At 42.6% G+C, this 15,000-nt stretch overlaps 1 protein-coding gene across 1 annotated transcript in view; it reads left to right on the top strand.

Annotated features, from left to right (window-relative positions):
• The window catches only part of LOC121535697 (collagen alpha-1(XI) chain), a 141,255-nt gene that overhangs the window by 9,412 nt on the left and 116,843 nt on the right, over positions 1-15,000 (top strand). Inside the window, exons 2-4 of the mRNA XM_041842961.2 lie at positions 2,961-3,125; positions 8,679-8,892; positions 10,295-10,457. Coding sequence (XP_041698895.1) covers positions 2,961-3,125; positions 8,679-8,892; positions 10,295-10,457 — 542 coding nt within the window. The remainder of the gene's footprint in view (positions 1-2,960; positions 3,126-8,678; positions 8,893-10,294; positions 10,458-15,000) is intronic.

Below are 15,000 nucleotides of genomic sequence, written 5' to 3'. Positions count from 1 at the left end.
CACTCTATAGGGAATAGGGTGCCATTTGGGACGCATTCTTCTTATGTGATGAAGATTCTGTCCTAGGCTCTTCTCTTGGTATGGATTAAAAGTCATCTGCATTTTGTGAAGTTCAGCAAACTGAGAAGACCTTAGCTGATGGTTTTTTTGTGTAGGTCCACATCAGTGTTTACCCATCAGAGTGAATGGATGAACGAGATTCCCACTATCCCTACCTACTATCTAGCGAATCCACAGCCAAGGGAACGGGCTTGGCGGAATCAGCGGGGAAAGAAGACCCTGTTGAGCTTGACTCTAGTCTGGCACTGTGAAGAGACATGAGAGGTGTAGAATAAGTGGGAGGCCTCGGCCGCCGGTGAAATACCACTACTCTTATCGTAATAACATCCAGCATCATTAAGCTCACCTGACCGATACACTTTTGATTTGATGTCAATTGGCGTGTTTGGCCAAAAAGCTGCTTTTTGGATTCCAACCAGTGAGAGATTGTTATGACCAGATCACACAGATGTACAACATAAATCCTGACTGACAGGGACAGAAGTAGTAAGCACGCTCAGACATGTCAGACAAACTCAGTGTGATGTCACTCAACCACCAAGACAAAACCATCAGCATCAAAGGGCTTCTTTAAAATGCTTTAGCGGACTGTCCTTAGACGTTATAGCACATACGTGTACTTTTAGTGTCAACCTTTCAGTAACAATTCACTGTTGTTTAGCGACGCGTAGACTCCTCTATATACAGTATGGTCTTCTGTAGTAGAGGGTCCACATAAATCACCTAGGAACCGGGACGATGTCAACGCCTGTGTCCCAAATGGCATCTTATTCCCTAATATAGTGCACTACTTTTGACCAGAGCCCTATGGTGCATCACATAGGGAATAAGGTTCCAATTTGGGATGTTGTCAACGTGTTAGTGAGTAGTGAAGAGACCCCGTGTGTGTGCGGCTCCTTTAAAACCTAGTCCTGCTATTAGGCTGCTTTACATTCCCCCATAACCACACTGTATATCACTGTGACCCTCAGGGGAAGGAGGGAGGGAGGGAGGGAGGGAGGGAGGGAGGGAGGGAGGGAGGGAAGGAGGGAGGGGGCTAGAGAGAGGGAAGAGCGAGAGAGAGGGAAAGAGGGAGGGGGGATAGAGAGAGAGGGAGGGAGAGTGAGAGGGAGGGAGTGAGAGAGGGAGAGGGAGAGGGAGAGAGAAGGAGAGAGAGAGAGAGAGAGAGAGAGAGAGATAGAGGGAGAGAGAGAGAGAGAGGGAGAGACAGAGAGATAGATAGAGGGAGAGAGAGAGAGAGAGATAGAGAGAGGGGGAGAGACAGAGAGAGAGGGAGAGACAGAGAGAGAGGGAGAGATAAAGAGAGGGGGAGACGGAGAGAGAGAGGGAGAGACAGAGAGAGAGAGGGAGAGACAGAGAGAGAGGGAGAGACAAAGAGAGAGAGGGAGAGATAGAGAGAGGGGGAGACGGAGAGAGAGAGGGAGAGACAGAGAGAGAGAGGGAGAGACAGAGAGAGAGGGAGAGACAAAGAGAGAGAGGGAGAGATAGAGAGAGGGGGAGACGGAGAGAGAGGGGGAGAGATAGAGAGACAGAGAGAGAGGGAGAGGGAGAGAGAGGGAGAGACAGAGAGAGAGGGAGAGACAAAGAGAGAGAGGGAGAGATAGAGAGAGGGGGAGAGATAGAGAGAGGGGGAGACGGAGAGAGAGAGAGGGAGAGATAGAGAGAGGGGGAGACGGAGAGAGAGAAGAAGAGAGGCATGCCGTAGTCTGTGTAACAGTTGTAATAGTGAATGGAAGACAAAGAGCTACAGTCCTTCAGTTCCATTAACAAAAAAGATTCTCAGCTAAACTGCCTGTAAAACCTCAACCCCACTGTGCCAGACCCTCTCCAAAGGCCTAGTAACCAGCAACACTTTCTCTCTCTCTCTCTCTCTCTCTCTCTCTCTCTCTCTCTCTCTCTCTCTCTCTCTCTCTCTCTCTCTCTCCTCTCCTCTCCTCTCCTCTCCTCTCCTCTCCTCTCCTCTCCTCTCCCTCCCTCTCTCTCCCCCCAACCTCTGTCCAGCAGTGCTAGGTAGGGGGGCCTATTAGACCCACTAGATGACCCCTTACATCTTTACTGCCCCACTGCTAAAGTTTCTCATAAAAACCCTGTTGACCGAATCGGCAGATTTGTCTTCACATGCCGTGACTATGTAGGTTATGGGGTGTGGTAAAACATGTCAATCTTCATGAAAACGTCAAACCCCATCATGTCTATTGAATGTACCTGCTCTATCGCAATGTTATACTATAGTGATTAGTCAGTAGTATACGTCAACCCATATAATTACATGTCGTTTCATCTCTGTGAGGATCCCTGTGCTTTCACCCCTGAGATTAAAGGGCAATTGCACCACTTTTGAACCTCATATTCATTATCTCCAGCACCAAGGGTCTACATATGTGAAAACAGCGCGTTTCTATGATCTGTGGTTATAACCCCCAGTGATTTTCAAAAAACCTGAAACAAGTTTTTTTAGCCAGAGGGAGGGTATTTTCTTTCTCCCCAAGTCACCGCGAATCTCATAGTGTTTGAAAATCACAAAAAAAAAAAAAAAATGTTTTAACTTTTAATGATGTCATCGAGTAAAACTTTTTTAAACTTTCTATTTCAACCCAACATAGTAAATGCTCAGTTTTCACACACGTAGACACGGGTATGGTGCTGGAGATGATGAAAATGAAAAGTGGAGGAATTGCCATTTTAAAGATATATATACAGTGTATATACCATGTTAGATCAAAGATATTACAAATATATTACTAGCTGCTTTTAGGGTTTTGTGCTTTTATAAACCTCCTATGTGTCTTCAATGCTAAATCGACAATACAATATATTTGCTACCATTTGAAAAAAACGTTAAAAAAAAAAAAAAAAAGTACTGAAAGTACTAAACACTTCTCCCTCTCCTCTCTTCGCAGCTGATCCAGTGGATGTACTCAAAGCTCTGGACTTCCACAGCTCCCCGGATGGCGTCCGTAAAGCCACGGGCCTCTGCGCTCACCGGAGAGGATCTAAACCCGACGTAGCCTTCCGCGTGGGAAAACAGGCCCAGATCAGCGCTCCCACCAAGCAACTCTTCCCAGGTGACCTAACCGCTCCCCGTAGATCAGGGACATCTTATTGCTTTTTAGAAACCCGGTCTGGGTCTCAACTTACTGTTGAGCGTTAGAATAGTAGAATACACAAGGTGCAATTTCGAAATGTGGTTGCATATCAGCAGTTTTTTCTGTTGTTATGTCAGTCACTGAAAGTCACTCAATTAGCCCATGTCAGCTAACAGTTTTTAGATTGGTAAGTTAGTCCAGCGGCCAGCTATCTAAACTTGTAGTAAGCATTCACACACACACACACACTCACACACACACACACACACACACACACACACACACACACACACACACACACACACACACACACACACACACACACACACACACCCCGCCACCATGCACATGTATTTACCGCTCAGTCTAAGCAGAGTAGACCGTCCTCTCATTGCTCACATTACAGAACAGGATTTATGCAGTGTGACGTTTTTTTTTTTGCAAATCACTTTTGTCTCGTAAAGTGGCGTTTTTTTTACGAATGCAATGGCTTTGGGACCCCAGACCTAGCGCTACGCATTTGGCAGGAAGTTAGCGGGACCGGGTTTTCTTCTTCTTGTCTCTCACCGAATGCACACAGCAGACTCGGTCCCAAATGGTACCCTACTACCTATGAGCCCTGGTCAATAGCAGTGCTCTATACAGAGAATAGGGTGGTGTTTGGGACGCAAGAACTAGGAGGAAGGCGAAGCAGAGGTCTGGTGCACAGCACTGGGCCAAGGGGCTTGATGTGAGAAATTATTCTGTATTTATTGTTTTAGGACAGAATCCATTTGGAGAGACAGAAAAGCTATTTCATAGTGTTTCCATAGCTACTGTCCTAAACTGCTGACTGTTGTCCCAGTTACTCCATAGTACTAAACAACAGGAATAAAGGAACGTGGCCATTAGGTTGTAATAGTACTTCTAACCTGTTGATGATAGATATGATCAGGGATATTTATCAGTTCCATCCCTTCAAATCAGATCACATTTTATTAATCACATACACAGTTTACAGCAGGTATAAAACGGTGAAAGGCCCTTTGGTGTAATTGAGATGTTTAATGTAGGAAAATATTTTATTTTGCAAATACAAAAGCATAGGGTCTATACCAGCGTTTCCCAAAATCAACTCAACATCCAGCTTTTAATATTTTGAATCAGCTGTGTAGTGCTAGGGCAAAAACCAAACTGTGCACCTTTTGGGGTCCACAGGACCGAGTTTGGGAAACGCTGGACTACAGTATAGGGAAATGTTGGGCAACAACAGAGCATTTATTAGCTAGAAGGATAAATTATGGACAAAGTTGGTTATTTTCCATTAGAGTCATGTGCATGGCCTGAAACTAACTTTTTGGTCCACCAGCCACTTTGGCAGATAGATTAAAAAATTTACCAGCCACTCAGATTTTTTTTACCTGCCAAATAAAATAAAGATTACAAAATTACAAACATAAAACAAACACAAAAATGGATGAACCTTGTAATGTTTCTAAAACATAAATGTATGACTAGTAAGAAGTAATATTTAATGTGTAATGTTAGAGATGAGATAGGCTATATACACAGTACCAGTCAAAAGTTTGGATACGCCTACTCATTCCAGGGTTTTTCTTTGTTTTTACTATTTTCTACATTGTGGAATAACTATGAAATACCACATATGGAATCATGTAGTAACCAAAAAAAAGGTTTAAACAAATCAAAATATATTTTATATTTTATATTCTTCAAAGTAGCCACCCTTTGCCTTGATGACAGCTTTGCACACTCTTGGCATTCTCTCAACCAGCTTCATGAGGAATGCTTTTCCAACAGTCTTGAAGGAGTTCCCATATATGCTGAGCACTTGTTGGCTGATTTTCCTTCACTCTGCGGTCCAACTTATCCCAAACCATCTCAATTGGGTCGAGGTCGGGTGATTGTGGAGGCCAGGTCATCTGATGCAGCACTCCATCACTCTCCTTGGTCAAATAGCCCTTACAGAGCCTGGAGGTGTGTTTTGGGTCCAGTTGAAAAACAAATGATAGTCCCACTAAGTGCAAACCAGATGGGATGGCGTATCGCTGCAGAATACTGTGGTAACCATGCTGGTTAAGTGTGCCTTGAATTCTAAATAAATCACTGACAGTGTCACCAGTAAAGCACCCCCACACCATCACACCTCCTCCTCCATGCTTGACGGTGGGAACCACACTTGCGGATATCATCCGTTCACCTACTCTGCATCTCACAAAGACACGGCTGTTGGAACCAAAAATATCTATAATTTGGACTCATCAGACCAAAGGACAGATTTCCACCGGTCTAATGTCCATTGCTCGTGTTTCTTGGCCCAAGCAAGTCTCTTCTTATTATTGGTGTCCTTTAGTAGTGGTTTCTTTGCAGCAATTCGACCATGAAGGCCTGATTCACGCAGTCTCCTCTGAACAGTTGATGTTGAGATGTGTCTGTTACTTGAACTCTGTGAAGTATTTATTTGGGCTGCAATCTGAGGTGCAGTTAACTCTAATGAACTTATCCTCTGCAGCAGAGGTAACTCTGGGTCTTCCTTTCCTGTGGCGGTCCTCATGAGAGCCAGTTTCATCATAGCGCTTGATAGCGGTTTTTGCGACTGCACTTGAAGAAACTTTAAAAGTTCTTGAAATGTTCCAGATTGACTGATCTTCATGTCTTAAAGTAATGATAGACTGTTGTTTCTCTTTGCTTATTTTAGCTGTTCTTGCCATAATATGGACTTGGTATTTTACCAAATAGGGCTATCTTCTGTATACCACCCCTACCTTGTCACAACACAACTGATTGGCTCAAACTTATTAAGAAGAAAATAAATGTAACAAATTAACTTTTAAGAAGGCACACCTGTTAATTTAAATGCATTCCAGGTGACTACCTCATGAAGCTGGTTGAGAGAATGCCAAGAGTGTGCAAAGCTGTCATCAATGGCGAAGAGTGGCTTCTTTGAAGAATCTCAAATATAAAATATATTTTGATTCGTTTAACAAGTTTTTTGGTTACTACATGATTCCATATGTGTTATTTCATAGTGTTGATGTCTTCACTATTATTCTACAATGTAGAAAATAGTAAAAAATAAAGAAAAACTATTGAATGAGTAGGTGTGTCCAAACTTTTGACGGGTACTGTGTGTATATATATATTAAATCAAATCAAATCAAATCAAATTGTATTGGCCACATGCGCTGAATACAACAGGTGCAGACATTACAGTGAAATGCTTACTTACAGCCCTTAACCAACAGTGCATTTATTTTTAATAAAAAAGTAAAATAAAACAACAACAAAAAAAGTGTTGAGAAAAAAAGAGCAGAAGTAAAATTAAATAACAGTAGGGAGGCTATATATACAGGGGGTACCGGTGCAGAGTCAATGTGCGGGGGCACCGGCTAGTTGAGGTAGTTGAAGTATTATATAGGATTTGTAGTTCTTTGACATTGTACGATGCATTTGCCAGCTATAAAAGAAATATGTTGAAAACAGCATTTACTCTGTGATAATACTTGACTATTTTTATTCACAAATGCAAGTGAATTTTACATTTCAGTCATTTAGCAGACGCTCTTATCCAGAGCGACTTACAGTTAGTGAGTGCATACATTTTCATAGTGGCCCCAAGTGGGAATCGAACCCACAACCCTGGCGTTGCATACAGATTATTATTTTTTTAACTGGCCCCCCATGCTCTACCAACTGAGCTGCATCCCTGCCGGCCATTCCTTCCCCTACCCTGGACGAAGCTGGGCCAATTGTCCCGGTCGCGGCCAGCTATGACAGAGCCTGGATTCAAACCAGGATCTCTAGTGGCAGCGATGCAGTGCCTTAGACCACTGCGCCACTCGGGAATTGCCATCAATGTCAAAATCTACCCGGGAGTTAATGTTAGAAGCTGGTCGATAGACAGTTAAAGATGCTAGTTGCCTACTTGCCCCATAATGGCAGGATACTGTACTGTATACAACTTTACTAGGAGCAGATGCTTGTTAAAGTCATTTTCCCAGTGAGTGAGTGTTGGTGCCGAATTGGCCAGACAGCAAAGGAAAAATAAAAGCTGAAAATAGCAAGAGATTAAATTAACTATTAGATTTTCTGTGATTTCTTGCTGTAAATAATTGCCTGAAAACCTTACTGGTTTTAAAGACTGTAAATTTCTGTCAAATAGGCTAAAATAGGATTGAATGGAGTGGGTGGAATGGAGTATCCCATTAGATTGGCAATGGTAGCATTCTGCCAAAGAGCGAGAACATTTCAGCTTTGATATCATCACCAGTAGACTATAATTTATTTTTTTCATCAGTGAACTCTATTAATGGATGGTTAAAGAACTACATTTGTTAGGAATGTTCTCTTTCACATGTCTTGTATAATGCATGTGCGATTAGATCACTTCTGACTCTTTCAAGATTAGCCAGCTGTTGATATAAGTTCTTAAAGTATCCGGCAACAACGGCCTCATTTCATCTGGGGTCAAGTTATATTTATCTAATATATGTGATACAATTATTTTTATTTTATTTTTAGTCATTTAGCAGACGTGCTTATCCAGAGCGACTTACAGTTAGCGAGTGCATTATTTATTTTTATTTTTTCATACTGGTTCCCCGTGGGAAACGAACCCACAACCCTGGCGTTGCAAATGCCATGCTCTACCAACTGAGCTACGCGGGACAATTAAAGGTACAATCTGTCATTTTAACAGCCTGTCTGGTAAGCTAAGGGATGGAGCTGGGGGAAATAACCCCTGTCAAGTAAGTAGACAAATCTATGGATGAAAGAGCTAACAGTCCATGAGATGGACATCATCATTTTAATGTGGGCATGCCTCAAGGATGGGTGGAAATAACGACAAGCCTTGAATTCTGTTATTGTTGATGTACTGTATATAAGCAGGAAGTCTCCCAGAATATATGATGATGTCATATTACCGCATCCACCTCTATCCTCTCTGATGGTGAGTTCAAAACAACTGGGAACTCAGAAAAAAACTAGCTCCGACTGGGAAAAATCGATTTAAACTGTCATCCAACTCGGAATTTCAACTCGGGAACTCGGGCCTCTTTCTAGAGCTCCGACTTTCCGACCTGAAGATAACCGACGTCATGATTTGATCTCGTATTATTCCGAGTTCCCAGTTGTTTTGAACGCGGCATGACACTTCTGTGTATAATGATGTCATATTACCACGTCCACCTTTAATCTCTCTAACGATCCTGTGTTTGATGATGTCATATTACCGCGTCCAGCTCTAACCTCTCTATCTCTTCTGTCTATCATGACGTCATATTGCTAAGCTACTGTAGCTAACCTGTCCTGTCTATCCCAGGAGGGGGTTCACAGAGGACTTCTCAGGAAGTCTCTCAGCAAATATGATGATGTCATATTACTGCACCCACCTCTAATCTAACTCTTCTGCTACCTTCACTCCTGACCCTACACGTTGATGATTATCCAGGAGTTTGAAAATGTAACAGCTAATGGGATCCAAACAAACAGAACCAATCAAATGAATGTCTTCTTGTTTTTCCTCACCAGGAGGAGTGTTCCCAGAGGACTTCTCAGTGATGTTCACCATCAAGCCCAAGATGGGCAGCCAGTCCTTCCTGCTGTCTGTGTATAACGAGAAGGGGGTACAGCAGCTGGGTGTGGAGGTGGGACGCTCCCCTGTCTTCCTGTACGAAGACCAACATGGGAAACCTGCGCCAGAGGAGTACCCACTGTTCAGATCCATCAACCTCGCTGACGGCAAGTAAGTGAAGTCTGAGACACCTGAGAAACAAAGCAAGGCCTTTTCTTTTACGGACAAGGTTTGGGTTCAGGTAAGGTGCTGTTTGGTTAGCATTAGGATTTCTCTTTCCTCTGGCAAGTAACTGAAGTTCGGCCTTTCACTATGCAGTGATGTTGAACAAGGAGTACTGTACATTTGTAACACACGGGATATGAACCCGGGTCTCCCACGGGAGCAAGCAACGTCTTAGACCAAGAGGAAATTCCCTCTTGGGCAGAAGGCAGGTAAATTAGTTTTGAAGTTTGCAGGTGGGGCTGCCTCATCACGTGAACCATGACTGCCTCATGTCCGCTACATTCACCTCCCTCTGACCTCCTCCCCCCATGAGAGACTTCCCCACGTTGGGCACTAATAGTAACACCGTGGGGTGTAAACCAATGGTCTCCAATGTCTTAAACCATTTAGACTAAGAGGAAATTCTCTCGTGAGCCAAGGGCCAGGCAGACACTGGTTTTGAAGTACCGACTCGTGTCCGCTACACATGGCGTGAAGTAAGATGATTCTGAGAGGGTCTGTGGCCTTACTGTGTTCTTACTGTAGACACACGCCACACAAGCCATGTTTTACGAGATGGATGACCAGATCTGAGTCTTCTGGATTCTCAATCATGTATTCAAGGCTGCTCAGCAGATCCAAACAAACCACTAAAAAATGCACAATTATTCGATTTATATGCTTCATTGTTTAGTGATTGATAACATAAGGAATATAACTTTGCGAGACAGCTGTCTTTTGAGTTACTCAATTATTTGTTTGGCAGCATTTTGATGACAGACTGTTTATACCAAATTATTTACAGCTGCCTGCACTGTTGATTTGCAATAAACCATCAAAATTACTGAGCTTCATAAATTACTTAACTGTAAAATTAATATTCTGACAGTGAAGTCTTTGCTAATATGAAACATTTTGCGAAAACGTGTCTGGTGCAGTTGTCTACAGCAACATGAAACGTAGCGTTGGTATGTGACTTGAATGTCTGTAATTGATGTATCTGTTTTCCAGACCTTGTAAAGTAGAGTGAGTTTTATCATTATATTATTTATCTAGCTAGTGATCTTTCTGAGAATAACAAATTATCTTCATCAAGAACCATCTAGTTTTAAGAGTCAAATCTCTTGGCATCTCTCTGACTATACCAGACTGTAGATCATCTCTGACTATACCAGACTGTTGATCATCTCTGATTATACCAGACTGTAGATAATCTCTGGCTAACTATACCAGACTATAGATCTGCAAATTGTCCAACCTGTGCTCGGGTTGTAGCGTTCAACAAGCAACAAATACACTTCATACGTTTCATGTTCTCCCCAAATCTGTCATGTTTCTCTAACCCACTCCCTCCTCTGTCCATGTGTAGATGGCATCGCGTGGCCATCAGTGTAGAGAAGAAGAGTGTGACCATCATCGTGGATTGTAAGAAGAAGCTGAGCAGGCCCCTGAAGAGGAGTGACGGGGCAGCCATCAACACTGACGGCATCACCGTGTTCGGAACCAGGATTCTGGATGAAGAAGTCTTTGAGGTAAGGACAATGACCATTGCTTACTATGACACTGTATTCGCAGATGGCACGGCAGCCATTTTGCGGCGCAACGTCTAAACGCTCTGTGGTTTTACGTATTGTATGTACTGCAATGAATCTTGAATTTCTTCCTTCTTGGGATAGGTCTTTGAGGTAAGGAGGACATTGGCCATTGCTGTTTAGGGGATTTTTATGTATGTACCTATGGTATGCAACAAATCATTGGGACAGGTCTCTCTTGTAAAATAGATTGGATCACCTGTATACATAAAGGATGGATGATCTGTTTCTCTTGATCTTGACAAGAGATTACACATTAGCTTCATGCTCATGCTCATGTAGATGTGGAGTTGTCTGTCGTGACAACCACAGAATCAAACTGCTGCTGACGTTTTTTTGCCGATTCAGTTGGACAGATTATGTGTTTTATAACAGGTCTCAATGATACCTTCAGCCAACATGCATTGGAGCCTACTGGCAGTGAGTAATGTTAGGAGTCGTAAAGTTAATTTTGTCTTCAGAAACCTGCCTCTTTATTTGCCTTTCATACGATTCTTTCATAAATGGTGAAAAGTTTTATAGACCATATAACAAGAGTACTTGGCTTTCTGCGCTTGGGTAGAGCCCTGGACTGTGTCAAGGGAAAATGGCAGTTGTGTGTTACTTCAAGTGAGGTTTTTTTTCCCTTAAGAGTGGAAGAGATCAACAGTCTGGAGTTTTAAATCAGACCGTTATATGAGGGAGTAGAACTTCTGTTTCTAGCTTGATTTGTTGATGTGGAGGTTGTTGTTTGTGGAGGTTGTTGCGGTGTAAAACCTTCAGAAAGCCAAGAAATAGGAATTCTGAATTTAATTGGTGGAATTATGAGACGATTATGGCCTGAACAATGTAGCTCTGAGGCATCCACAAAGTATTTCATGAAATCCATTTCTAACATATATTAAAGAGCAAATTGACCAGTACAGCTCGCATTACACTTGAGGCTTAGTGGGTAAGAGCGTTGTGCCAGTAACCGAAAGGTCGCTGGTTCTAATCCCCGAGCCGACTAGGTGAAAAATCTGTCGATGTGCCCTTAAGCAAGGCACTTAACCCTAATTGCTCCTGTAAGTCGCTCTGGATAAGAGCGTCTGCTAAATGACTAAAATGTAAATGTAAAAAATAATACTGAAGGTCTGACAGTGTACCTTAGCAGTAAACCCAGCTTCAAGAAATTATAAATATTATATTTTAATAATGCCATGATATAGCTTGGAGGCATTCAGGAATTATGTAATGATATCCGCAAATTGACCTGTATAGCTGTCAACTGATAATAGACGACTGATAATACTCCTTAGCTGTTAACCCAGCTTTACTACAGACAGGTAGCTGTGAGGCCTATGGAAACTATGAGCAGTATGCTATGCTATGCTATGCTATGCTATGCTATGCTAGCTGACGAGACAATAGCCCCAGCATTTGATGTGAGCATCAGGAATGTCTTGGTATCTTAAAAAACAGACTGTTAGACGTGTGCCTCCAGGTCAGAAGACTCGGAGCACTAGAAATATGTGATCCCCCTTTTCCTCACTGGGTTTCATCTTGGGCAGTACATCTTAATGATAGCTAACTATTGCTAGTTGAACCTAATCCGGGATTGAGAGAGGACAGAACAAGTAGCCCAATGACTGTCTAATAGATGTAGTAAATCATTCTCTAAGTCCAGCTTTTTCTTTGTTTTGCTCCTCAGTTATGGTCAAGCACTAAGCCCAAATACGGAGCCTGCGTGTATCGACAGCTAGCCAGCTATTTTTGCATTTAACCATACACTCCAAGTGAAGGGTTAGCATTTAGCTGATTAGCATTAAGACTCTCACAAAGCTGGTTTGAGGCCAGGTTCAACCTGATGTGGGTGTTCTTTGTTTGAATGTAAATCAAATTAAATTAAATAAACGTAATTATAGAGGCATTTGGGCTCATTTTCTCTGTTTAGAAACAAGGAGAAGAGCAAATTATTTTGTTTGTTCCAAGCGGGGCCCCGTTCGCACATTGGAAGGCGGTTGGTTTCCATCAGAGCTCTCTAGCTGCAAGCTAGCGGCGCTGTGGCGGCCTGGGCAGAAAGAGACAAGGGCTGCGGTTCCAAATGGCACCCTAATACCTTCCCTACAGGGCTCAGGTTAAAATCAGTGCACTATAAAGGGAATTAGGGTACCATTTGGGATGGAGACGAGAGCTGCACTGGATAATTTCTTCACCTGTAATCATTTCCACTTTAACTTTAATAGCCTTGGGTTTGTTGATTGCAGTCTGGCTATTTGTAAGCAAATTGCGCACTAATGAACAGCCAGAAAAGAAAGTCCAATCTTGTCCAAAGTCAGAGTGAAATCCCTTCTAATATGATGGTGTTGGTTGTAGTGTAGTGATCGAGGATCCAGGCTCAGAAAAAAGCGTTTGCCATCCAGTTATTGGGGTTTTGCCATTTTGCCAAACTCTTGCAGCATAGCTCTCCCAAGGCAGACAAAAGTGCTCTAAAATGCAGCTGTTGAAACGAGGCCAGCAAACCTAATCCGTTAAGCATATTTGTTATTTTGAGTAATATCATGGAATTGAGACGAATATGTTGTCTCTATTGCAACTCACTACCATCAAAGTACAATTGTAACACAATGAACAATGCGATCATTGTGCTGTCTTCTAATATGAAGCTACTGAAGTGTAAAATATTGAGAGTAGAGTAGAATATGTGTACGGCAATAGTAATCCCTATACACAAGGATCCAGTGGTGTTAGTTAGAGGACCTTTATTGGTGAAGAATACAGCATTACTAGTCAGTGAACTACCTTGGCACAACACATCTTTCTGACTGTGTCTGTGGACCAAATGGTAACCTGTTCCCTACCATCGGGTGCCAATTGGGCCACAGCCTGTGACATTTGGCCCCAGAAGTGCTGCTGGCAGAAGATGTGATTGCTCTTAGGATCGCTATGACGACCAATTAGCGATCACCAGTAAACATGTGTGAGACATTCTGTGGACAGGAAATGAAGTCAATAAAGATCACAGAGGATAGCTAATAGACCAGGCCACCGTAAATGAATGACTGACAATCACAGTGCTGTAAAATCAATCAGGGTTTATTACAGAGCAGACACATGCAGTGCAGACATTGATTACAACGCTGTCCTTATAGTCTTATGTCTTGACAAGGTGTGTAAAAGGATCTGATTTTTATGTCTTATTAACTATCTAGCGTGTCATGAATACCGCCGAGGCTGCTCCTCCTCCTTGTTCGGGCAGGCTTCGGCGTTCGTCGTCCCCGGAGTACTAGCTGCCACCGTTTGATGTTTTCGATGTTTGTTTGGTCATGTCTAGTTTAGTGCACCTGTTTCGTATTCTGTCCTGATTATGTCACCTATAAGTTTCCCTGTGTTTTGTTTTGTAGTTGTGTGTTATTGTTCCACATGTCGTGTGTTGTAGGTTCGGTGCCTTGTCGTAGTTTAGTGTTTTACGCACTGCGCGTATTTGTTCGTCTCCTGTGTTTTGAGGCCGTTTCTTTTTTGTGTCTCTTTACAAGTTTAGTAAAGTCGCTTTGACTGATCCTCTGTGTCCTGCGATTGACTCCACCACCGCATCCACATCAGCACATTCTCTGACATAGCGTCAGTGTGTTGAACCATGTCAACATTACAAACTATTGATTTGACGGTTTTGAAGCATGTCCATATTGGTAAAAGCCAATACAGGTACTATTGGTAGGTAGGGGGCTGGGAATGGCCAGGGACATCACAATACGGTATTATCACAATACTCAGGTGCCGATACGATATGTATTGCGATTCTCACAATTCTATATGTATTGCGATTCGATACTGTGACATTATTGCGATTCGATGTTCCAAACATATTGCTCCCCATATGTCTGCTGCAGAGGGACAAGAGAGAGCCATGAGAAAACGAGATTTGATCAGTCGTGGAAATAAAAGTGCTGAAAACAAATTAGCTCCCCATTTATAAAGAAAGATGGAGAACAAGCTATGAAAAAAAAATACTGGAGTTTTGGTGCAGGTACAGCGAACTAGCGCAAAAATAATATTGTGACATTGTCGAAACGAATACGATACGATATATCATAAAAAATGATATCCCGATATGTAACTGTATCGATTTTTTCCCCATCACTATTGGTGGGTAGATGTCAATTTTGCCGTTTTCTGTAAGCAGGAAGTTGCCCCAGTATTTTTGAGGAAATATACTCTCTTAGGAACAAGATAGAAGTATTTTGAGGAACTAAACTCTGAGGACGTTAAACGTGTTACTGTGCAGGTATAAACGTGACTCCTAGCCACTATTTTCCACACATGGCTACCTTACTGGGCTAATTGTCTGAGCAGGTGTTAGAGCTGGAATGGAGAAGAGAGTAGAGGCAGGCTGGAGGAAAATGTGATCAGTGTGTGCTTTGTGTTGGCCCGCTGCTCACAGATGATTTAGAGATATATGGCCACTGACTGCACTAACCTGTCTGGTCCGGGCCGCCGCCGAACCAACCAATGGTGTGTCTGTTCT

The sequence above is a fragment of the Coregonus clupeaformis genome, chromosome 21 (assembly GCF_020615455.1).
Source record: "Coregonus clupeaformis isolate EN_2021a chromosome 21, ASM2061545v1, whole genome shotgun sequence".
Taxonomy (NCBI): Eukaryota; Metazoa; Chordata; class Actinopteri; order Salmoniformes; family Salmonidae; genus Coregonus; species Coregonus clupeaformis.
This window is presented reverse-complemented; position numbering and strand designations above follow the sequence as displayed.